At 51.8% G+C, this 25000-nt stretch overlaps 3 protein-coding genes across 4 annotated transcripts in view; 2 read left to right on the forward strand and 1 right to left on the reverse strand.

The window, feature by feature from the left end:
* rspry1 (ring finger and SPRY domain containing 1) overlaps positions 1-6306 on the forward strand; it is a 15645-nt gene extending 9339 nt beyond the window's left edge. For both annotated transcript variants that reach the window (XM_083666689.1, XM_083666690.1), the window contains exons 9-16: positions 140-271; positions 405-520; positions 1259-1402; positions 1544-1655; positions 3357-3459; positions 3653-3805; positions 4109-4213; positions 5322-6306. In XM_083666689.1, coding sequence (XP_083522815.1) covers positions 140-271; positions 405-520; positions 1259-1402; positions 1544-1655; positions 3357-3459; positions 3653-3805; positions 4109-4213; positions 5322-5418 — 962 coding nt within the window. In that variant the 3' untranslated portion in view covers positions 5419-6306. The remainder of the gene's footprint in view (positions 1-139; positions 272-404; positions 521-1258; positions 1403-1543; positions 1656-3356; positions 3460-3652; positions 3806-4108; positions 4214-5321) is intronic.
* Positions 6307-7369: 1063 nt separating this feature from the next.
* On the forward strand, positions 7370-11295 carry arl2bp (ADP-ribosylation factor-like 2 binding protein). Its single transcript, XM_083665846.1, has 7 exons — positions 7370-7427; positions 7720-7789; positions 7956-8017; positions 8388-8494; positions 9421-9506; positions 10228-10324; positions 10457-11295. Exons 1-7 carry the CDS (start codon positions 7406-7408, stop codon positions 10556-10558), a joined length of 546 nt encoding a protein of 181 aa, XP_083521972.1. The 5' UTR covers positions 7370-7405; the 3' UTR covers positions 10559-11295.
* Positions 11296-11841: 546 nt separating this feature from the next.
* On the reverse strand, positions 11842-21290 carry pllp (plasmolipin; the record flags this gene model as incomplete). The annotated part of the gene is made up of 4 exons (XM_083665929.1): positions 20951-21290; positions 13017-13190; positions 12689-12805; positions 11842-11949 (listed from the first exon to the last, which is right to left on the reverse strand). Exons 1-4 carry the CDS (start codon positions 21092-21094, stop codon positions 11842-11844), a joined length of 543 nt encoding a protein of 180 aa, XP_083522055.1. The 5' UTR covers positions 21095-21290.
* Between the last annotated feature and the right edge of the window lie 3710 nt (positions 21291-25000).

The following is a 25000-nucleotide window of genomic DNA, read 5'->3' on the forward strand; positions in this document are numbered from 1 at the left end:
TGTGTGTGTATATATATGTCATGGTGACGTGAGTGAGGCGGTGGTAGTCACGGTGGTAGTCATGGTGATGCGTGTGAGGTGGTGGTAGTCATGGTGATGTGGGTGAGGCGGTGGTAGTCATGGTGACGTGTGACCCCAGGTGAGAACAAGCTGACGGTGTCAGAGTCGTGCATCAGTGATCGTCTGGCTGTCCTGGAGGCCTGGGCGGACCACCCTGACTACCTGAGGCGACAGGTGGGCTTCTGCTCCCAGTGGAGCCTCGACAACCTCTGTGAGTACAACACTACTTTATCTAACTACTATTTAACCAAATAGTCTGTGAGGAACTCCACTCAATAGTGTGTGTGTGTGTGTGTGTGTGTGTGTGTGTGTGCGACCGACCGACCGACCGACTTCTCTCTCAGTCCTGAAGGAGGGTCGTCAGCTGACCTATGAGAAGGTGAACCTCAACAACATCAACACCATGCTGAACAGCAACGATGTCAGTGAATACCTCAAGATCTCCCCCACGGGGCTGGAGGTGAGGGGGGGGGGGAGGGGGGGTACCGTACCGTAGACGGATTTTGGTGGCGCCAGCCTTGATTTCAGTGTGTGTAACTATTCATAGTTGAATGAGCCTGGCAGACATCCTGAAGAAGTCATATTCTCACCATTTGTCAGTTCCTTTGCGGTTGTAATGTGTCTGAAGAAGTCACACCCTCGCCATTCCTTTGCGATTGTAATGTGTCTCACACCTTGTCCTTCGTTGGGATGATATTTAAGGAGAGGGACAGCGAGATGTTGTCAGAGTTTTGGGTTCAGCCCCTCACGCATGGTTAAAGCTTCCAGTCATGTGTTGCTTTCAAACTGTTAAATTGGTTATTTTTGATATTCTGTTCTCATTCTTCCTGTGTGCATTAATGTGAGGTTGTGCACTAGATAAAGGTTCTGTTAATACAGGACGACATCATCGTGACCAGGTTCTCCCATTTAATGTCTAATGTTCACACGCATCGTCAGCGAAACGCAGGGTGAGTCATCAGCTTCAGAGATTAGCCTGAGCCGAAACTCCTCACAATGCGGTTCATGTTACCTCGAGGGCATGGTAAAAACAGCCATTTTGGGTATTCTTACCTCAAGATGTCCCCCACAGTGCTGGAGACGGGGGAGGGAAGAGGTACCTCAAGGGGGAGGGGGGGGGGGATAGATACTGTAGATTATTCACAACACTTGTTACTAACATTTACCATATGACTCCCCCTGTGCCCCCCCCCCCCAGGCGCGGTGTGACGCGTCGTCCTTCGAGAGCGTCCGCTGCACCTTCTGTGTCGACTCGGGGGTGTGGTACTACGAGGTTACCGTGGTAACGTCAGGCGTCATGCAGATCGGCTGGGCAACCAAGGACAGCAAGTTCCTCAACCACGTGCGTGATGTCATCACACAGCGACTCTTCTTCACCTATCTGACTCTTCACCTATATGACTCTTCACATTACTATGTGTGTTGTTTCAGGAGGGCTAATGGTGTGTGTGTGTGTGTGTGTGTGTGTGTGTGTGTGTTTCAGGAGGGCTATGGGATCGGGGATGATGAGTACTCGTGTGCGTATGATGGCTGCAGGCAGCTGATCTGGTACAACGCTCGCAGTAAACCACACTCTCACCCCTGCTGGAAGGAGGGTACGTACCTAGTCCCTAGTCCCCTCGTAAACCACACTCTCACCCCTGCTGGAAGGAGGGTACGTACCTAGTCTCTAGTCCCTAGTAAACCACACTCTCACCCCTGCTGGAAGGAGGGTACGTACCTAGTCTCTAGTCCCTAGTAAACCACACTCTCACCCCTGCTGGAAGGAGGGTACGTACCTAGTCTCTAGTCCCTAGTAAACCACACTCTCACCCCTGCTGGAAGGAGGGTACGTACCTAGTCCCTAGTCCCTAGTAAACCACACTCTCACCCCTGCTGGAAGGAGGGTACGTACCTAGTCTCTAGTCCCTAGTAAACCACACTCTCACCCCTGCTGGAAGGAGGGTACGTACCTAGTCTCTAGTCCCTAGTAAACCACACTCTCACCCCTGCTGGAAGGAGGGTACGTACCTAGTCCCTAGTCCCCTCGTAAACCACACTCTCACCCCTGCTGGAAGGAGGGTACGTACCTAGTCTCTAGTCCCTAGTAAACCACACTCTCACCCCTGCTGGAAGGAGGGTACGTACCTAGTCTCTAGTCCCTAGTAAACCACACTCTCACCCCTGCTGGAAGGAGGGTACGTACCTAGTCTCTAGTCCCCTAGTCCCCTAGTCCCCTAACCCCTAGCCCCCTAAGTAGGTTTGTGTCATAGAGGTTAGTTTGATTTTCAGGACAGGACAGGTATGAACCAGATGACAGGACAGGTATGAACCAGATGACAGGACAGGTATGAACCAGATGACAGGACAGGTATAAACCAGATGACAGGACAGGTATGAACCAGGTGACAGGACAGGTATGAACCAGGTGACAGGACAGGTATGAACCAGGTGACAGGACAGGTATGAACCAGGTGACAGGACAGGTATGAACCAGGTGACAGGACAGGTATGAACCAGGTGACAGGACAGGTATGAACCAGATGACAGGACAGGACAGGTATGAACCAGGTGACAGGACAGGTATGAACCAGGTGACAGGACAGGTATGAACCAGGTGACAGGACAGGTATGAACCAGGTGACAGGACAGGACAGGTATGAACCAGGTGACAGGACAGGTATGAACCAGGTGACAGGACAGGTATGAACCAGGTGACAGGACAGGACAGGTATGAACCAGATGACAGGACAGGACAGGTATGAACCAGGTGACAGGACAGGTATGAACCAGGTGACAGGACAGGTATGAACCAGGTGACAGGACAGGTATGAACCAGGTGACAGGACAGGACAGGTATGAACCAGATGACAGGACAGGACAGGTATGAACCAGGTGACAGGACAGGTATGAACCAGGTGACAGGACAGGACAGGTATGAACCAGGTGACAGGACAGGTATGAACCAGGTGACAGGACAGGTATGAACCAGGTGACAGGACAGGTATGAACCAGGTGACAGGACAGGTATGAACCAGGTGACAGGACAGGTATGAACCAGGTGACAGGACAGGGTCCTCTTCTCCCTCCTACATGTTGTCTGGTTGGAGCTCAGAGAGACAGGTCATCTGGTTGGAGAGGTCAGAGGTCGTTCTGGGAGGAGCCTTGGTTCATCATGCCATCGGTTTACTGATTGTGTGTGTGTGTGTGTGTGTGTGTGTGTGTGTGTGTGTGTGTGTGTGTGTGTGTGTGTGTGTGTGTGTGTGTGTGTGTGTGTGTGTGTGTGTGTGTGTGTGTGTGTGTGTGTGTGTGTGTAGGAGATGCCATAGGGTTCCTGCTGGACCTCAGTAAGAAGCAGATGATCTTCTACCTGAACGGACACCAACTACCCCCAGAGAAGCAGGTGTTCTCCTCAGCTACGTGAGTGTACACACAACCACACACACAACCACACAAACACATTCTGACCTGCCCCCAGAGAAGCAGGTGTTCCTTCACGTGAGTACATACAACCTGACTACACGCACGCACACACACACACCCTTTACACACTCTACCAACCTGATGAAATGCTACGTCCAATATCTTAACCACTCCTCCCCCCCCCCCCCAGGTCTGGGTTCTTTGCTGCGGCCAGCTTCATGTCCTACCAGCAGTGTGAGTTTAACTTCGGGGCCAAGCCCTTCCGCCACCCCCCCTCCCTCAAGTTCAGCACCTTCAATGACTTTGCCTCGCTGGCCTCTGACGACAAGATCATCCTCCCCAGGTACCACTGGAGCCCCCTCCCCCTCCCTCTCCTCCTCCTCCTCCCCCCTCCCTCTCTCCCTCTCCCTCCTCCTCCTCCCCCCTCCCTCTCTCTCTCTCTTCTTCCAGAGCCACATGATCAGCCTTGTGTAATCAATACTGTTGAACAATTCAGCTGAGCATTCACCTGTCTGTGTCTGTGTCTGTGTGCATGCGTGCGTGCGTGCGTGCGTGCGTGCGTGCGTGCGTGCGTGCGTGTGCGTCTCTGTGTCCCTGTGTGTGTGTGTGCGTGCGTGCGTGTGTGTGTGTGTGTGTGTGTGTGCAGGCATCGTCGCCTGGCCCTGCTGAAGCAGGTGAGCATCAGAGACAACTGCTGCACGCTGTGCTGTGACCTGATGGCCGACACAGAGCTGAGACCCTGCGGACACAGGTACCTGACCCCTGACCCCTCACCCTGACACAGGTCCCTGACCCCTCACCCTGACACAGGTCCCTGACCCCTCACCCTGACACAGGTACCTGACCCCTCACCCTGACACAGGTCCCTGACCCCTCACCCTGACACAGGTACCTGACCCCTGACCCCTCACCCTGACACAGGTCCCTGACCCCTCACCCTGACACAGGTACCTGACCCCTCACCCTGACACAGGTCCCTGACCCCTGACACAGGTACCTGACCCCTGACCCCTCACCCTGACACAGGTACCTGACCCCTGACACAGGTATCTGACCCCTGACCCCTCACCCTGACACAGGTACCTGACCCCTGACCCCACACCCTGACAAAGGTACCTGACCCCTCACCCTGACACAGGTACCTGACCCCTCACCCTGACACAGGTACCTGACCCCTGACCCCACACCCTGACACAGGTACCTGACCCCTGACCCCACACCCTGACACAGGTACCTGACCCCTCACCCTGACACAGGTACCTGACCCCTGACCCCACACCCTGACACAGGTACCTGACCCCTGACCCCACACCCTGACACAGGTACCTGACCCCTCACCCTGACACAGGTACCTGACCCCTCACCCTGACACAGGTACCTGACCCCACACCCTGACACAGGTACCTGACCCCTGACCCCACACCCTGACACAGGTACCTGACCCCACACCCTGACACAGGTACCTGACCCCTGACCCCTCACCCTGACACAGGTACCTGACCCCACACCCTGACACAGGTACCTGACCCCTGACCCCACACCCTGACACAGGTACCTGACCCCTGACCCCACACCCTGACACAGGTACCTGACCCCCTGTTCAGCCTCCTGCAGAGAAACGCTGGGCTGGTGAAGGTCTGCTGTGTCCAGGCTTCCACTCCAACCAAATAGTTACACACCTGATTCTGCTCATAGAAGCTTCATGTGTCTCTCTCTCTCTCTCTCTGTGTGTGTGTGTGTGTGTGTGTGTGTGTGTGTGTGTGTGTGTGTGTGTGTGTGTGTGTGTGTGTGTGTGTGTGTGTGTGTGTGTGTGTGTGTGTGTGTGTGTGTGTGTGTGTGTGTGTGTGTGTGTGTGTCAGTGGGATGTGTATGGAGTGTGCCTTACAGCTGGAGATGTGCCCACTGTGTCGCCAGGACATCCAGACGCGCGTCAGACTCATCTCTCACGTCTCCTGACACACCCCCTCGCCCTCGCCACGCCCCCCCCAACACACCCGCTTCCTCCTCCAATCACCTCTGACCCCCCGATCCACCTGACCAATCGGACTGTGAGGCTGTGCCAAGACTGGAGATTTGATTGGACCCTGGGCCCTGACGTGTGGAGGAAGGGAGGGGTGGGACTGAAGAACCCCCCCCCCCTCCAGTAGAGAGACAGAGTGGGGGAGGGGGAAGAGAGGAAGGAGAACCAGAGGAAAAGGAGGGGGGAGCGTTTTTAGTGCGGCACACTAAAAACAGAGTGGGGGGGGGGGGTCGGGGTGCTAGTTTCCACTAGTTTCTCTCTATCAATCAATCTCTCTCTCTCCATCTTCATCTCTCTGTCTGTCTCCCTCTCCTCTGCTTGAAGCATTTCTGGATTGATTGAATCGTGTTTCTGTTGAAATGAGATGGGGGGGGGGAATTAACACACAAACTGTGATTCAAAGAGTATTATATTTGTGTATAATTGTAACTCCATTGAATAGAAATCTGAGCTGAATTTAATTAAAACAGTTGAAATCACAGTTTAGGAATTGATAATTGACTAACTCAATTCTCCAGATTGCATGAAGTTGCTGTGGCAAATGATTCAAACAATCCAACAATGTTGTCAGAAGATATTCCACATCTCCCTCAGTAGGAACAACTGGATCTGGTCACTGTTGACGTGGGGAGGACTGTGTGTGCGACACCACTCAGAGGAAATGACTCAGCCTTGGCAGGAAGAGAACAGGACAGTTATAAAAATACAGACCAATTCTGTCTAAACATCTTTAAGAGAACAGCCCGGGGCTCCCAAAGATGGGATTTATTGAAGAATCATTGTTTTCTGGATTGTGATATTTGTAATAAATGTATGTTAATGTGTTTAAGTTGCAATTATTTTATGCTGGATTTGGACAAAGTTGGCTCGCTAACTCCCTTTACTTGCTATTGAAGACATTTGGCAGCTTGATGCCCGCTGAAGGGAACAACTTGTGACATTTATCTTTGTAGAAGAAGGGTTCTATGTGTCTATTTGAGGTTATCCGGGGTCATTTTTATTTGGATACGTGGCCGTTTTCGTCCGTCCAAAGGACTGCATAGAGGAGGATGCTGCCAGGCTAGAACCCTAAACACCTGTTGACCTCTGTACATGACCAGTGTTGACCTCTGTACATGACCAGTGTTGACTTCTGTACATGACCAGTGTTGACTTCTGTACATGACCAGTGTTGACTTCTGTACATGACCAGTGTTGACTTCTGTACATGACCAGTGTTGGGGAAGCTACTGAACATGGACTGAACTAGATTACCAATGACTTCACACTAGGCTTAAGCCTTGTCTGTGAAACCGGCCCATAGTTTGTCAAACTAAAGCTACTTTGAAAAAGTAGTTCACTACAACGAAACTACCTCATCCAACACAGGTTGGTCAGTCAGTGAAAGATGACCAGGCCATGGGACAGAAAGATTACAGAGAGAAACAACCTGTGAGGTGGAGCAAAGTAAGGAGACCGTAGGCAGTGACGGAAGAAATAGTGGGGAAATTGAAGTTCAAGGGCTGGAATTATACTTTCTTTCCAATGATTTATTTTGTTTTCTTTTAGAAAATGTAGTTAGTAGTGACGGTAGCTTCCTACACCTCTACATGGCAAAAAGGAGTAGTTAACTACTGGAAACACTACTAGGATTTTAATTTAGTTTAACTACTACCAAGCTCCTGCAAAATGCAGTTAAATTAATAGTTGAACTGCATGTAGTTTAACTACTCCCCAACACTGCCGATGGCATATTTCGGGTTCACTACTTATCAGAGCGTCGACACAACTTTGCCATTCCGATCTCCGCTTTGTTTGCGTTGCGGAACTGTTGAGTTGGGACGTGTTTCCTCACCGGACGTCCTTTAGAGGGGGGACGCAGTTTCTCCGTTGCCGTGGTAACGAGCATTGCTTCAGAATAGCACTCAGCGAAGTCGACCGAGAATGGACGTTAAAGAGCGAACTAGTAAGTCATATATCTTGTATATCTTATATATCTTATATCTATGATATATCTTGTATATCTTATATCTGTGATATATCTTGTAACTGACATGAATGCAAGATGAGAATGAAAGGAGAGAAATAACGTTGTTTCGCTAATATGGGATTAGCCAGGTAGCGTCTGTTAGCTTGTTTTGTCATGGTAAGAAAACAAGCCAGCCTCGTTTCGCTGACGGTCCCGGGTTGCCAGATTCAGGGTCTGTTGTTGTTGTTAACGACATAGCTAACGGTCGGTGTTTCTCTGTGGACGGCAGGTCTGCTGGGCGGCGGCGAGAACGTTGTTGACATGGTCGACCTGGAGGAGGAGGACTTCCTTGTTTCAAAGTAACGTTGTGTGTGTGTGTGTGTGTGTGTGCGTGTGCGCTAGAGAGAGAGAATTAAAATCAAATCCAAGTTTATTTGTCATATACACAGAATACAGCTGTAGACGCTGCTCCCCCCATGACCCCTGACCCCTCACTCTGCTCTGTCCCCTCCTGACCCCCCCCAGCTCCTCGGATGCAGACGCTGCCTTTGATGCCGTCATCGGGAACATTGAGGACATCATCATGGGTGGGTTTGAAACCTGTCTACCTATCTAACACAAGGACACACATCATCAACATAGACTCTACTGTCCTCTGTCACCACTGTGATCAGCTGGCCATGGAGGACGTCCACCAGCTGCTAAAGAGATTTGTAGGCAGGCAGACAGACAGACAGGCAGGCAGGCAGGCAGACAGACAGACATGATAGACAGACAGATAGATATATAGATAGAGAGACAGCTCTGACGTGTCTATCTTCTGTCCAGAGGAGGAGTAGATAGATACTGTAGATAGATACTGTAGATAGATACTGTAGATAGATAGATAGATATAGTAGACAGACAGACAGATAGATAGATGGATGGATGGTTCTGACATGTCTGTCTTCTGTCCAGAGGAGGAGTTCCAGCAGCTGCAGCAGGGCTTCCTGGAGGAACACTACCAGGAGTTTGACGACTCAGAGGAGAACAAACTCTGCTACACGCCCATCTTCAACCAATATGTGAGGAGCTGCTCACCTGGTTACCCTCTCTGTTCACCTGGTTACCCTCTCTGTTCACCTGGTTACCCTCTCTGTTCACCTGGTTACCCTCTGTCTCTGTTCACCTGGTTACCCTCTGTCTCTGTTCACCTGGTTACCCTCTGTCTCTGCTCACCTGGTTACCCTCTCTGTTCACCTGGTTACCCTCTCTGTTCACCTGGTTACCCTCTCTGTTCACCTGGTTACCCTCTGTCTCTGTTCACCTGGTTACCCTCTGTCTCTGCTCACCTGGTTACCCTCTCTGTTCACCTGGTTACCCTCTCTGTTCACCTGGTTACCCTCTGTCTCTGCTCACCTGGTTACCCTCTCTGTTCACCTGGTTACCCTCTCTGTTCACCTGGTTACCCTCTCTGTTCACCTGGTTACCCTCTCTTGTTCACCTGGTTACCCTCTCTGTTCACCTGGTTACCCTCTCTTGTTCACCTGGTTACCCTCTGTCTCTCTGTCTCTGTCTCTACTGTGTTTAACTTGTGTCTATCTGTCAGTGTTAACATGTCTGTCTGTCTGTTAACCTGTCTGTCAGTGTTAACCTGTCTGTCTGTCTGTTAACCTGCCTGTCTGTCTGTCAGTGTTAACCTGTCTGTCTGTCTGTCAGTGTCAACCTGTCTGTCTGTCTGTCAGTGTCAACCTGTCTGTCTGTCAGTCAGTGTTAACCTGTCTGTCTGTCTGTTAACCTGTCTGTCTGTCAGTGTTAACCTGTCTGTCTGTCTGTCAGTGTTAACCTGTCTGTCTGTCTGTCTGTCAACCTGTCTGTCTGTCAGTGTTAACATGTCTGTCAGTATTAACCTGTCTGTCTGTCAATGTCAACCTGTCTGTCTGTCAACCTCTCTGTCTGTCAGTGTTAACCTGTCTGTCTGTCTGTCAACCTGTCTGTCTGCCCTGGCCAGGTTGATCTGCTGGAGAAGCATCTGGAGCAGCAGCTGATGGAGAGAATCCCTGAATTCAACATGAGCTCCTTCACCCTCCTGCTGAAGTAAGTTCCTCCGCTGTAGTCATCCTCCGCTGTAGTCATCCTCAGCTGTAATCATCCTCAGCTGTAATCATCCTCCGCTGTAGTCATCCTCCGCTGTAGTCATCCTCAGCTGTAGTCATCCTCAGCTGTAGTCATCCTCAGCTGTAGTCATCCTCCGCTGTAGTCATCCTCAGCTGTAGTCATCCTCCGCTGTAGTCATCCTCAGCTGTAGTCATCCTCAGCTGTAGTCATCCTCCGCTGTAGTCATCCTCATCTGTAGTCATCCTCAGCTGTAATCATCCTCATCTGTAGTCATCCTCATCTGTAGTCATCCTCATCTGTAGTCATCCTCAGCTGTAGTCATCCTCCGCTGTAGTCATCCTCCGCTGTAGTCATCCTCAGCTGTAGTCATCCTCAGCTGTAGTCTCCAGGCTGGCTGTGTCATCCTCAGATTGAGGATCGGTGACCTCCTAGTCTCAGTCATTGTATCTCCCTCCCTCCCTCTCTCTAGCTCTCTCTCTCTCTCTCTCTCTCTCTCTCCCTCCCTCCCCCTCTCTCTCTCTCTCTCTCTCTCTCTCTCTTTCTCCCTCCCTCCCCCTCTCTCTCTCTCTCTCTCTCTCTCTCTCTCTCTCCCTCCCTCCCCCTCTCTCTCTCTCTCTTTCTCCCTCCCTCCCCCTCTCTCTCTCTCTCTCTCTCTCTCTCTCTCTGTATTTTTTGTGTAGTAAATGTTTCCCCCCCCCAGGCAGCACAGAGAGGAGGTGTCAGGAGACATCTTTGACATGCTGCTGACCTTCACAGACTTCCTGGCCTTCAAGGAGATGCTGCTGGACTACAGAGCTGTGAGTTACAGCTGTGTGTGTGTGTGTGTGTGTGTGTGTGTGTGTGTGTGTGTGTGTGTGTGTGTGTGTGTGTGTGTGTGTGTGTGTAGAAATGCCTCTTACCCGGTTCTGATCCCTGCTGTGTGTGTGTAGGAGCGGGAGGGGAGAGGGCTGGATATCAGCGAGGATCTGGTGGTGAAATCTCTCAGCTCCTCCAAACCCCTCATCACCCCGACCCCCACGGGACTGCAATGACCTCTGTGAGCGAAGCAGCCTAAATCAAGCACACCTCCAGTATGAACACACACTAACAGCTTCTAGGCCTCCAGCTGCTGGTCAGGAGAGGCTGGCGGAGGTAGAAATCGGAGGCTCATTGTAATGCATGGAACGGGATGAGGGATGGTATCAAACATGCGTGTGTTTCAAACCGTTCCTCATTCCGTTCCATGCAGTACATTGAGCCCGTCCTCCGATTTCTACCTCCAGCAGCCTCCCCTGACCAGGTGTTGTGTTGACCGTCTAACTCAGCAGAGAGGCCAGGGTCTCCCCTCTCCTCCTCCTGACTGCAGAGGGACCCCATGTGTTCTGTTGATGCGTGGTAACTGTGATTACTGTCCCAGTGATGTATTTATGATGTGTATTAAAATGGAAGGCTTCTGGAAGTTCTCTGAGATGAAACCCAAAGTTGTTTTGGATTTCATGCAACGTAGAAGTTAGTTTGAGACACAAAATGTTGAAGCGCCTTCGTGAAATGTTTCTTCGGCTATTGTGATTGTGTCACTGCCCACCCCCCCCCCCCACTCCTCCCTATCTAATAGTTTAGTCTGCCCCCCCCCCATCTAATGGTTTAGTCTGCTGTTTGTAATGTTTTCTACTTTACCAGCAGACGCTGCATCGCTATCGCTAACGACGGGGATTTCTGTCAGTGGTTTTGTACATATCTGCGTATGTCAGGTCATGTGTAAATACATGTTTTTCAAATAAAGACGTTGAACCCTTCTGTAAAATCACTCTGCTTTATTTGAAAACGTGCTGTGACATCATCAGATAACAGCGCATAACCGGTTCCTATTGGTCGTGCCATCGCCGGTAAAGGCCCAGGTCACGACCTCGACTGAGGTTTAGAAATGCTTTATAAATTGTTAGACTTTCATGATCAAGTGTGGTTATGTTATAAGGGAGTGTGTGTGTGTGTGTGTGTGTGTGTGTGTGTGTGTGTGTGTGTGTGTGTGTGTCAGACATCCTGGAGATATTTATACATCCTGGGCAGGAACAGTGGTGTGTGGAGGGGGGGGGGTCTATCCTGGGGGGTCGAGTGGGGGGGTCCATCCAGGGGGGTCGTTTGGGGGGGGTCCATCCTGGGGGATCGTGTGGGGGGGTCCATCCAGGGGGGTCGTGTGGGGGTGGTCTATCCTGGGGGATCGTGTGGGGGGGTCCATCCTGGGGGATTGTTTGGGGGGGGTCGTGTGGGGGGGGTCCATCCAGGGGGGTCGTGTGGGGGGGGTCCATCCTGGGGGATTGTGTGGGGGGGGTCCATCCTAGGCAGGAACAGTGTTGGTGGCTGCGTTTCCTCCATCTCCCCTCCACGCCAGGTAGGAGAAGAAGGAGCTGGCACCGTACAGCAGAGTCACTACGACGCCAAAGAACTGGACGCACACACACACACACACACACACACGGAAATACAACAGTCAGTCGTGAGCAGGCCTACAGAATGATCATGACATGATCATATATCGTCTGTGTGTGTATGTGTCGTGTGTGTGTGTGTATCTTGTGTGAGTGAATGCCATTACAGAGAGAACCACTCATAATGTTGATTATTGTTGGCTTCAGAAACATGGAACACTGAGTCCTGCCCTGGTTCATCTCCTCATCAACTACTAATGTTCCAGAGAGTGAGTGTGAGTGAGTGAGTGGTGTGTGTGTGTGTGTGTGTGTGTGTGTGTGTGTAATGTTCCAGAGAGTGAGTGTGAGTGAATGTGTGGTGTGTGTGTGTGTGTAATGTTCCAGAGAGTGTGTTGTTGTCCAGGCTGCTGATCTCCTGAGCAGTAAACAGCAACAGATCTGTGTGTGTGTGTGTTCTACTATCACAGGTGATTACACAGACCTGCTAGATACACTCTATTGGCCCTGGGTGGGGTTGAGAGATATGTGTGTGTGTGTGTGTGTGTTTGTCATGTGTCTCATTGTAAACGGTTGGTGGACTTTCGCCAGGAGTGCTGGGGGGAGGTCCCACCATAAAAGTGTGTGTGTGTGTGTCTCTCTATATCTCTCTCTCTCTCTCTCTCTGACCCTCTGATCTGGGACCAGGTTTAATAACCAGTACAGATCTGTACAGCACGTGCGTGTTTGTGTGTGTGTGTGTGTGTGTGTGTGTCTTACGGCAGCAGCAGCCATGTGATCGTGGTAGACCGTCCAACGGTACCGCGTGACAGAGACGACGTTGGTCAGGAAGGAAGTGAGGTAGAGGACCGTTGCCACGCCGTTGAACACCATCACCTACAGGGCAGAGAATACACACTCCTGATTGGTTACATTTCTCCCAGAGAAAAAGAGAGGGATAGAGAGAGGGGGGAAAGAGAGAGAGAGAGGGGGGGGGGGGGGGGGGAGAGAGAGAGACAGGGGGAGAGAGAGAGAGGGGGGGGGGAGAGAGAGAGAGGGGGGAAAAGAGAGAGACAGAGAGAGAGAGAGAGAGCGAGCAGCTCCTCACCACCAGAGGCCAGGGGACGGAGGGGAGGTTGTGATGGAGGCCCAAGAGCAGCAGGAGGAACAGGACGATGGTGAGGATCCACAAAGTCACGTCCACAAACAGCACCCAGTGGTAGGCTGGCACCAACCAGTAATACCCACTGGCCACCAGAGACCACACCAGCAGGCCTAGACCCTGGAGGGGGGGGGGGGGGGGGGTCGATACATTACACAATACATACACAGTACCAGAGAGACAGCAGGAGAGGAGACAGAGAGAGAGAGAAAGATCTGTTAATTATAAAAATCCAGAAAAGAGCTGTTAAATAGTCCAACTGTTACACAGGTTGTGGCCCAAGTACGATGTGGCCCAAGTACTCCACGGAGGCGGCGTGGAATTGGCACTTCTCGCCCTTCACGAAGAGTCTGTTCTCCAAGAGTCGTTGGAGGACCAGACGGACATGCTGGTGGTGCTCCTCCTCCGTCCTGGAGAACACCAGGATGTCATCCAGGTAGACCACCACAAAGATGTTCAACATGTCATGCAGCATGTGGGGACTGGGCTCGCATCAAGAGGCGGTGGTACAGGGTTGGGGTTGGCTCGAGGAGTTGAGCTCGAGTTGGGAGAGGCGCTCGTGCATGAGCCAGAAAGCGCTGTGGAGCTGGTCCGTGACCCGGTTCAGGAGGGCGCTGTGGAGCTGGTCCGTGACCTGGTTCAGGAGGGCGCTGTGGAGCTGGTCCGTGACCCGGTTCGGGAGGGCGCTGTGGAGCTGGTCCGTGACCCGGTTCAGGAGGGCGCTGTGGAGCTGGTCCGTGACCCGGTTCAGGAGGGCACTGTGGTGTTGGCCGAGTGTTGGTGTTGGTGAGCAGGGGATGGTCGGTGACACCGGTTCCTGCCATCTCCAGGATCGGGTCTCTAAAGCCTTCAGGCTCCGACATTTGGCCAGAACGTTATGTTACACAGGAACGTCTGAAGAACCAAATGACGGCACACAGAGAGGGTGGTAGTCTGGAGCCCGAAGGCATATTTAATAATAACGAATGGGGAGAGAAGGATAATCCAAGGGGGTCGCCGGGGTCCGGTCCAGGGGTCGTTAGTGGGAGGCCCAGTAGCTGAGAGGGGTTGGGGTAGGGTCGACGTACAGGTAGAGGTTAGGTCCATGGAATGGATAGACGAGGGGGGGTCCGAGGGAGACGAGGGTTCTGGAGGGGCACAGGAGGACAAGGTGAGTCACAAGGGAAGACAAGACACCAGGAAGTCATAGGGATACTCAGGAGGCCTGAAGCGTCTGCGGGTCACGTGGAAAGAGTTACCATAAGACACAGAACATTCTGGCATGGAGTGTTCAGGCAGGGTTTATGTAGGCAGGTGATTGGCGTTGGGTCGCAGGTGCGCTGATGGGTGATAGTGAACAGGTGCGCTGCCGACTGGGGGCTGGGCGCTCCAGCGATGATCGCCATGGCCTCAAGGTGGTGTCAGAGGGTTGGTTAGGGGGTGGGACCGTAACAACAACCACCTGAAAGGAAGCGATTCACAAGCCTTCCATCACAAAGCTATCACCTACAGAGAGATGAACCTGGAGAAGAGTCCCCTCAACCAGCTGTTCACAAACAGACCCCACAAAGCCCCAGAACAGCAATTCAATTAGACCCAACCAGATGATGAGAAAACTAAAAGATAATGATTTGACCCATTGGAAAGAATCAACCAAAAAACTAAGCAAACTGGAACCTGAACAGAAGAACACCTGACCACTGTGACTGACCAACACTAAGACAAGCTGTGACTGTGTCCAGACTCAGCCAGCAGAGCCTGGCTCTGGAGGAAGGGCCCATAGGCAGACCTGGCTCCCAGGAGAAGACAGGCTCTGGAGGAAGGTCCCACAGGCAGACCTGGCTCCCAGGAGAAGACAGGCTCTGGAGGAAGGTCCCATAGGCAGACCTGGCTCCCAGGAGAAGACAGGCTCTGGAGGAAGGTCCCACAGGCAGACCTGGCTCCCAGGAGAAGACAGGCTCTGGAGGAAGGTCCCATAGGCAGACCTGGCTCCCAGGAGAAGACAGGCTCTGGAGGAAGGTCCCACAGGCAGACCTGGCTCCCAGGAGAAGACAGGCTCTGTGCACACTGCCCACAACATGAGGTGTAAACCCAGCTGCACTTCCTAACCTCCTGCCAGATATATGGTCATATTAGAGACACATCCTTCCATCAGATCACACAGACCCACGAAGAACTAGAAAACAAATCACAGCATCACAGCAGCAACATGTGGGAGCTGTTGCCATAGGAACAGGGCAACCAGTGGAGCACAAACGCAACTGTAAACACAAATCTTATTGAACTATTTATGTATGTTTCCTATAGTACTTGAACTATTTGTACATTGATAAAACACATCATCAATAATATAGCATTTTAAATGCCAAACGCATGCATTGTTTTACATTGACTATTTACTGATGTCATGTTTACTGTTACATTTGTATTTGTTATTTCATCTTTGTTTATTTGTAGTTTCACTTGATTTAGCAATGTAACGGTTGTTTACCATAGAGAGAGAGAGAGAGAGAGGGAGAGAGAGAGAGAGAGGGAGGGAAGAGAGAGAGAGAGAGGGAGGGAAGAGAGAGAGAGAGAGAGGGAGAGAGAGAGGGAGGGAGGAGAGAGAGAGAGAGAGAGAGAGAGAGAGAGGGAGAGAGAGAGGGAGGGAGGAGAGAGAGAGAGAGAGAGAGAGAGAGAGGGAGGGAGGGGAAAACGTTAGTTTGGTGGTTAGTTTCTTTCCTGTTACCACACCATGGTCTAACTGGAAACGTGTTTCAGCCAGAGACAGATACAGAGAGAGAGAGAGAGAGAGAGAGGGAGGGAGGGAGAGAGGGAGGGAGGGAGGGAAGAGAGAGAGACAGAGTCCAAGAGAGAGAGAGAGCTCATTCATTGGTTGCTAGTTCAGTAAGCTCCTGTGTAGAATGCCTGGGAGGATGATGAAGATGATGATGAAGATCGGTAGAGTGTAGAGGGAGGGTCCACACGGAAAAAATAGATTTTTGTTGTCATGGCGATGGCCTAACCACAGGAACAGCATTATAGCACAGGAAACACACGCTGTTGGGCAGTTAGACCACAGAGGTGTTACACAACACACACACACACACACACACAACACACAAACAAACACACAACCCTCTCTCTCTCTCTCTCTCTCTCTATGGTAAACAACCGTTACATTGCTAAATCAAGTGAAACTACAAATAAACAAAGATGAAATAACAAATACAAATGTAACAGTAAACATGACATCAGTAAATAGTCAATGTAAAACAATGCATGCGTTTGGCATTTAAATGCTATATTATTGATGATGTGTTTTATCAATGTACAAATAGTTCAAGAACTAAATTCATTGATGAGCATAAATTATGTGATGGTTGAGGTTGTGGTTGAGGTGATGATTGTGGTTGAGGTTATGGTTATGGTTGAGGTTATGGTTATGATTGAGGTTATGGTTATGATTGTGGTTGAGGTTATGGTTGTGGTTGAGGTTATGGTTGTGGTTGAGGTGATGGTTGAGGTGATGGTTATGGTTGAGGTGATGGTTGAGGTGATGGTTGTGGTTGTGGTTATGGTTGAGGTGATGGTTATGGTTATGGTTGAGGACAGGTAGGTAAGGTAGGTGGGTGGTAGACAGACAGACAGACAGGTAGGGTAGGGGCTAGGGGTGGTAGACAGACAGGTATGGTAGGGGCTAGGGGTGGTAGACAGACAGGTATGGTAGGGGCTAGGGGTGGTAGACAGATAGGTAGGGTAGGGGTGGCAGACAGACAGACAGGTAGGGTAGGGGCTAGGGGTGGTAGACAGACAGACAGACAGACAGACAGACAGGTAGGGTAGGGGCTAGGGGTGGTAGACAGACAGGTAGGGTAGGGGTGGCAGACAGACAGACAGGTAGGGTAGGGGCTAGGGGTGGTAGACAGACAGAGAGGTAGGTAAGGTAGGTGGGTGGTAGACAGACAGACAGGTAGGTGGGTGGTAGACAGACAGGTAGGGTAGGGGCTAGGGGTGGTAGACAGACAGACAGACAGGTAGCTATGTACCAGATGCCTGTGGAGGGAGTGAGATGGCCCTGAGACAGAGATCCTCCTGTCAGTCAGTGAGTCACAGGTGTGGCGGGGGTCATGTAGCTAGGCTGGGAGGGGGCTGGGAGGGGGCTGGGAGGGGGCTGAGAGGGGGCTGGGAGGGGGCTGAGAGGGGGCTGGGACAGGGCTGGGAGGGGGCTGGGAGGGGGCTGGGACGGGGCTGGGAGGGGGCTGGGAGAGGGCTGGGACAGGGCTGGGAGGGGGCTGAGAGGGGGCTGGGACGGGGCTGGGAGGGGGCTGAGACAGGGCTGGGAGGGACTGGGAGGGGGCTGGGACAGGGCTGGGAGGGGGCTGGGACGGGGCTGGGAGGGGGCTGGGACGGGGCTGGGAGGGGGCTGGGACAGGGCTGGGAGGGGGCTGAGACAGGGCTGAGACAGGGCTGGGAGGGGGCTGGGAGGGGGCTGGGAGGGGGCTGGGAGGGGGCTGGGAGGGGGCTGGGACAGGGCTGGGAGGGGGCTGGGACAGGGCTGGGAGGGGGCTGGGACAGGGCTGGGACAGGGCTGGGAGGGGGCTGGGAGGGGGCTGGGACAGGGCTGGGAGGGGGCTGGGACAGGGCTGGGACAGGGCTGAGTGGGGGCTGGGACAGGGCTAGGACAGGGCTAGGACAGGGCTGAGTGGGGGCTGGGACAGGGCTGGGAGGGGGCTGGGACAGGGCTGGGAGGGGGCTGGGAGGGGGCTGGGACAGGGCTGGGAGGGGGCTGGGAGGGGGCTGAGACAGGGCTGGGACAGGGCTGGGAGGGGGCTGGGACAGGGCTGGGAGGGGGCTGGGAGGGGGCTGGGAGGGGGCTGGGACAGGGCTGGGACAGGGCTGGGAGGGGGCTGGGAGGGGGCTGGGACAGGGCTGGGAGGGGGCTGGGACAGGGCTGGGAGGGGGCTGGGACGGGGCTGGGACAGGGCTGGGACAGGGCTGGGAGGGGGCTGGGACAGGGCTGGGAGGGGGCTGGGAGGGGGCTGGGACAGGGCTGAGACAGGGCTGGGACAGGGCTGAGACAGGGCTGGGACAGGGCTGAGACAGGGCTGGGACAGGGCTGGGAGGGGGCTGGGAGGGGGCTGGGAGGGGGCTGGGAGGGACTGGGAGGGGGCTGGGACAGGGCTGGGAGGGGGCTGGGAGGGGGCTGAGACAGGGCTGGGACGGGGCTGGGACGGGGCTGGGAGGGGGCTGGGAGGGGGCTGGGAGGGGGCTGGGAGGGACTGGGAGGGGGCTGGGACAGGGCTGGGAGGGGGCTGGGAGGGGGCTGGGAGGGGGTTGGGAGGGGGCTGGGAGGGGGCTGGGACGGGGCTGGGAGGGAGTCAAATACACTATCCACCATTGTCTTTACTGGTACCACCCTAGTCTTTACTGGTACCACCCTAGTCTTTACTGGTACCACCTAGTCTTTACTGGTACCACCCTAGTCTTTACTGGTACCACCTAGTCTTTACTGGTACCACCTAGTCTTTACTGGTACCACCTAGTCTTTACTGACATCATAAACGGTAGATGAGCAGGCAGATGTTGTGACGTAGCGGTAAGCATGTCTGCCTTCACCCCAAGGTCCTGGTCTTCCTATCAACTTCACCACAAGGTCCTGGTCTTCCTATCAACTTCACCACAAGGTCCTGGTCTTCCTATCAACTTCACCACAAGGTCCTGGTCTTCCTATCAACTTCACCACAAGGTCCTGGTCTTCCTATCAACTTCACCACAAGGTCCTGGTCTTCCTATCAACTTCACCACAAGGTCCTGGTCTTCCTATCAACTTCACCACAAGGTCCTGGTCTTCTATCAACTTCACCACAAGGTCCTGGTCTTCCCTATCAACTTCACCACAAGGTCCTGGTCTTCCTATCAACTTCACCACAAGGTCCTGGTCTTCCTATCAACTTCACCACAAGGTCCTGGTCTTCCTATCAACTTCACCACAAGGTCCTGGTCTTCCTATCAACTTCACCACAAGGTCCTGGTCTTCCCTATCAACTTCACCACAAGGTCCTGGTCTTCCTATCAACTTCACCACAAGGTCCTGGTCTTCCCTATCAACTTCACCACAAGGTCCTGGTCTTCCTATCAACTTCACCACAAGGTCCTGGTCTTCCTATCAACTTCACCACAAGGTCCTGGTCTTCCTATCAACTTCACCACAAGGTCCTGGTCTTCCTATCAACTTCACCACAAGGTCCTGGTCTTCCTATCAACTTCACCACAAGGTCCTGGTCTTCCTATCAACTTCACCACAAGGTCCTGGTCTTCCCTATCAACTTCACCACAAGGTCCTGGTCTTCCCTATCAACTTCACCACAAGGTCCTGGTCTTCCTATCAACTTCACCACAAGGTCCTGGTCTTCCCTATCAACTTCACCACAAGGTCCTGGTCTTCCCTATCAACTTCACCACAAGGTCCTGGTCTTCCTATCAACTTCACCACAAGGTCCTGGTCTTCCTATCAACTTCACCACAAGGTCCTGGTCTTCCCTATCAACTTCACCACAAGGTCCTGGTCTTCCCTATCAACTTCACCACAAGGTCCTGGTCTTCCTATCAACTTCACCACAAGGTCCTGGTCTTCCCTATCAACTTCACCACAAGGTCCTGGTCTTCCTATCAACTTCACCACAAGGTCCTGGTCTTCCCTATCAACTTCACCACAAGGTCCTGGTCTTCCCTATCAACTTCACCACAAGGTCCTGGTCTTCCCTATCAACTTCACCACAAGGTCCTGGTCTTCCCTATCAACTTCACCACAAGGTCCTGGTCTTCCCTATCAACTTCACCACAAGGTCCTGGTCTTCTCTATCAACTTCACCACAAGGTCCTGGTCTTCCAAGGTCCTGGTCTTCCAAGGTCCTGGTCTTCCCTATCAACTTCACCACAAGGTCCTGGTCTTCTCTATCAACTTCACCACAAGGTCCTGGTCTTCCAAGGTCCTGGTCTTCCAAGGTCCTGGTCTTCCCTATCAACTTCAACTTCCAAACTTGTCAACAAGTTTGAATAAAAGACAGTCTGACTTTTCTCACCTGACATTTACTGGAGCAAATCAAACAAATGCAGGTTTCCACGTCTGACAGAAATACGTCTCCCAATCTCATAGCTCAACGTCCATTCTACATTCTACATTCTACATTCTACATTCTACAGGCCCAAACACAACAGGCTTCTAAGCATTGGTGGTTCAGTGGTAGAATTCTTGCCTGCCTCACGGGAGGCCCGGGTTTGATTCCTGGCCAATGTGTGAACACTTCCTTAGGACATTTGATGTTGGCTTGCCAACACACATGACCGTCTCCTCAAATACCTGATGCTAACTAGCTACACTATTGAAAAGCTAGCAATTGGACAGGGGGGTTGGTGAAGGGTGTTTGAACTTGAGGAGTGAGTTTCACCATCTCAACTTGGTTACACCATTTCCTCAGGTCCTGGGTGCAGCACTCTTTCCTGTTCACTTCTGAACAATGGTAAAAAAAAAAAAACATCTGCCTTCTCACATGACATTTACTAGGGCAAATAATGTAATCAGCTCATTTGACTCCCCCGCGCTCGCAATACACCAACACACCCAGATACGAGGAGGGGAGGAGGGGAGGAGGGGAGGAGGGGCAGCAATGGACAGATGAGGAGAAGGAGAGAGAGAGGGGTGGAAGACAAGAGAACTAGGGACATAGGATTATCAGAGTGGCATACGTTTAGTATAAGTCTAGCTACCCTGTACAGCCAGAGAAGAAGTTTTGGGACAGTGTGAGCAGACAGAGAAGTTTTGGGACAGTGTGAGCAGAGAGCAAAGTTTTGGGACAGTGTGAGCAGATAGATAAGTTTTGGGACAGTGTGAGCTCAGAGAGAGAAGAGATGGGACTTACGATCTGGGCCAGCATGAGGATGGCGGGGAGGGTCTTGAGGAAGTCCAGGTCCAGGGAGAGGGAGATGTTTAGGCCGCCGGACCCCCCCTGGGACTGGGCCGGGCAGCTGGTCTCTGTGGCCACATTGGACGGGAAGTCTGACATCACTGGGCTGGATGTCTACCAATCACAGAAGAGCTCTCCTACAGGGTTCCTACTCTCCCACTCCTCTGTTAGAACTCACCGAACCCCTCAGAGCTCTGACAGGACTACAGAACCTCTCCTACAGGGTTCCTACTGGACCATCACGATAATACCCAACTTTGACAAGCAGAGAGATAACCAGAGTCCACAGAGAGAGAGAGAGTAGGTTGTTGTGTGGGTAGAGTCCACAGAGAGAGAGAGAGCGTAGGTTGTTGTGTAGGTAGAGTCCACAGAGAGAGAGAGAGTAGGTTGTTGTGTAGGTAGAGTCCACAGAGAGAGAGTAGGTTGTTGTGTAGGTAGAGTCCACAGAGAGAGAGAGAGCGTAGGTTGTTGTGTAGGTAGAGTCCACAGAGAGAGAGAGAGTAGGTTGTTGTGTAGGTAGAGTCCACAGAGAGAGAGTAGGTTGTTGTGTGGGTAGAGTCCACAGAGAGAGAGTAGGTTGTTGTGTAGGTAGAGTCCACAGAGAGAGACAGAGTAGGTTGTTGTGTAGGTAGAGTCCACAGAGAGAGAGAGAGTAGGTTGTTGTGTGGGTAGAGTCCACAGAGAGAGAGTAGGTTGTTGTGTGGGTAGAGTCCACAGAGAGAGAGAGAGTAGGTTGTTGTGTAGGTCGAGTCCACAGAGAGAGAGTAGGTTGTTGTGTAGGTAGAGTCCACAGAGAGAGAGTAGGTTGTTGTGTGGGTAGAGTCCACAGAGAGAGAGAGAGTAGGTTGTTGTGTAGGTAGAGTCCACAGAGAGAGAGAGAGTAGGTTGTTGTGTAGGTCGAGTCCACAGAGAGAGACAGAGTAGGTTGTTGTGTAGGTCGAGGCCCTCCAGCAGATCCTGTAGTGAGGCAACAGACCTAGTCACCACCTGCTAATGTAACAGGTGTCTGATAGGGTGATCTTGTTTTCTCTCTCTTAGTCCCTCCCTCCCTCCCTCCCTCTTTCTCTCTCTCTCTGTCAGTCTCCCTCCCCCTCTCTCTCTCTCTACCCCTCTCTCTCTCTCTCTCTCTCTCCCTCTCTCTCTCTCTCTCTCCCTCTCTCACTCCCTCTCTCTCTCCTCTCTCTCTCTCTCTCTCCCTGTCTCACTCCCTCTCTCTCTCTCTCTCTCCCTCTCTCACTCCCTCTCTCTCTCCTCTCTCTCTCTCTCTCTCTCTCTCTCTCTCTCTCTCTCTCTCCCTGGCCTCTCCCCTCTAGTTGTATAGTATATGGGTGGCCCAACCTCTTGACTGAGTGACACATTAATATGAACAACTACCAGCAGAGGGGAGGGAGGGAGGGGGGGAGGGAGGGAGGGGGGAGGGACCCTGGTTGGTTGTAACCATGGATGAGAGGCAGTGACAGCCGAATTGAGGAAGAGGAATAGCTTGTTTTAATTGTCCTGCGTTGGGGAACTACAGCCAATCAGAGCAAAGTTCACTCCCTGTGCCAGGCCAGTGGCGCAGGGGGAGCTGGAGGGTAGGACAGGTTCAAAGTTCAGGAAAAGTATTTTCAATTCTTTTATTTTTTTGGTGCCAATAGTGCTCTCACAAGCGCCTGCGTTATTTAAACCTCTCAGGTATGAATGTGGCACACATGTTCAACACGGTACACAAGTTTCTTCCTTCCTCCAGCACTGTGACTGACTAACACCCTATATTAGGCCCTAACCCTAAGCCTAACTTTCTCCAGCACTGTGACTGCCGATGGCACTTGTGACTGATGTAAATGACTTCAGTGTAAACATGCAAATGTACACATGACAGGCTCCCGTCATGATAACACGCAGGATTGCAGTTCAGCAGGAACAGAAATGTGTTGCTTCATATTATGAGGTAAGTGTGAGTTCAGATATGAACTGCTGTCGGAACCGCGTCTCAAAGGGGACTGCATCTCTCTCTCTCTCTCTCTCTCTCTCTCTCTCTCTCTCTCTCTCTCTCTCTCTCTCTCCCTCTCTCTCTCTCTCTCTCTCTCTCTATCTCTCTCTCTCTCTCTCTCTCTCTCCTTCTCTATCTATCTCTCTCTCTCTCATCTCAGGAATCACGAGAACTGCCTCACGCGTGTGGTGTGCGGTGGAGCCACAACGTTGAGAAAAAGAAGATAAGAAAATAATTCAGAGAAAAAGGCTCGGTGATCAAATCAGCACCATTTGTCCTTCAAAAAGCTAGACACTGTTCCACACGTGGGTTCTAAGCAACGCGCCTCCTCTGTGCGGGTGGCAAGGAATGAGGCGATGGAGGTTAGAATAATTACAGCATTTATTGTATTCATTTTCAAACAAACAAAAACACACAAAACCAGCGGCTCTTCAGATGTGCGACTCGGTTCACAACGTTCACCAAACAGAGTTGGTTCAAAGAGATCCGGCTCGTTCGCCAGTGGCCCACTGAATGAATAGTACCGTGTATGTCCACTGTATTTCATTTTACGGAAAAAAAGGGTTGTCAGAAGTGGGATTCGAACCCACGCCTCCAGAGGAGACTGCGACCTGAACGCAGCGCCTTAGACCGCTCGGCCATCCTGACTTGTTCTCATCAATGAATATATAGATATTTTAACACGTTATTACAGTTTGTATCATCGTTTTACACACGTATGAAATATATTCACTCACCGGCCACTTTATTAGGTACACCTGTTCAACTGCTCCTTAACGCAAATATCTAATGGTGTGGGGGATATTTTCTTGGTACACTTTGGGCCCCTTAGTACCAATTGAGCATCGTTTAAACGCCACAGCCTACCTGAGTATTGTTGCTGACCATGTCCATCCCTTTATGACCAGTGTACCCATCTTCTGATGGCTACTTCCAGCAGGATAACGCGCCATGTCACAAAGCTCACATCATCTCAAACTGGTTTCTTGAACATGACAATGAGTTCACTGTACTCCAATGGCCTCCACAGTCACCAGATCTCAATCCAATAGAGCACCTTTGGGATGTGGTGGAACGGGAGATTCGCATCATGGATGTGCAGCCGACAAATCTGCAGCAACTGCTTGATGCTATCATGTCAATATGGACCAAAATCTCCAGCACCTTGTTGAATCTATGCCACAAAGAATTAAGGCAGTTCTGAAGGCAAAAGGGGGTCCAACCCGGTACTAGCAAGGTGTACCTAATAAAGTGGCCGGTGTGTGTGCGTGCGTGCGTGCGTGCGTGCGTGCGTGTGTGTGTGTGTGCGTGCGTGCGTGCGTGCGTGTGTGTGTGTATATATATATAAACCGCTCCCCCTGCCGTTCATCTACAGACATAGCAAGCCACAGCGACACTAGCAACCCCGCCTGGATTCTAATCGAGTACTTAATTTAGCGGCTATGTTTATGCCACAGATGCGATCTATAATATCCCATTTGTCCCGTCAGAGATTCGTTAAAGTTGGTTGACCTGTATTAAGCTGAGAGCGTATTGTGTTGTTGACCTGGAAAGCTATTCTTCATGTGTGACTTTCTCAATCATTTTACTAGGACAGAAAAACAGTCATATATTTGAATAACATGACCCACTTACACTCACTTGATAGATTGAAGCTAAGCTAGTTTAGCTTCTCTGCTTTTTACATTTACATCCAGAATGATGTGTCTCTCCTCCTGGTCTGGGCAAGGTGTACCTAATACCTAATCTCTCTCTCTTTTTTTCAATGCCATCCTCTCTCCAGACCAGACCAACTCTCTCTCTCTCTCTCCAAACCAGACTCTTTCTCTCTCCCTCCCCCCCCCCCTCTGTCTCTCTCTCTCTCTCTCTCTTTTTCAATGAAAAATGATTGCAAGAAGATTTACAATTAGAAAGTGGTGAAAATATGACTGTTAGTGGACTGCAAGTCTGTGTCAGAGATGATAGCACACTGATGTGTCTACAGGCTTACAGTCCACACTTAACCCTAACCCTAACATTGTGGCATCACAATC

Source organism: Argentina silus, assembly GCF_951799395.1.
Source record: "Argentina silus genome assembly, chromosome: 3".
Taxonomy (NCBI): Eukaryota; Metazoa; Chordata; class Actinopteri; order Argentiniformes; family Argentinidae; genus Argentina; species Argentina silus.

Bases quoted from the DNA above. Each gene is read 5' to 3' on its own strand.
- arl2bp (XM_083665846.1), top strand. From the start codon at position 7,406: ATGGACGTTAAAGAGCGAACTA. The intron at 7,790-7,955 runs GTAACGTTGTGT...GACCCCCCCCAG, and splicing joins GAGGACTTCCTTGTTTCAAA to CTCCTCGGATGCAGACGCTG. The intron at 8,495-9,420 runs GTGAGGAGCTGC...TGCCCTGGCCAG, and splicing joins CGCCCATCTTCAACCAATAT to GTTGATCTGCTGGAGAAGCA.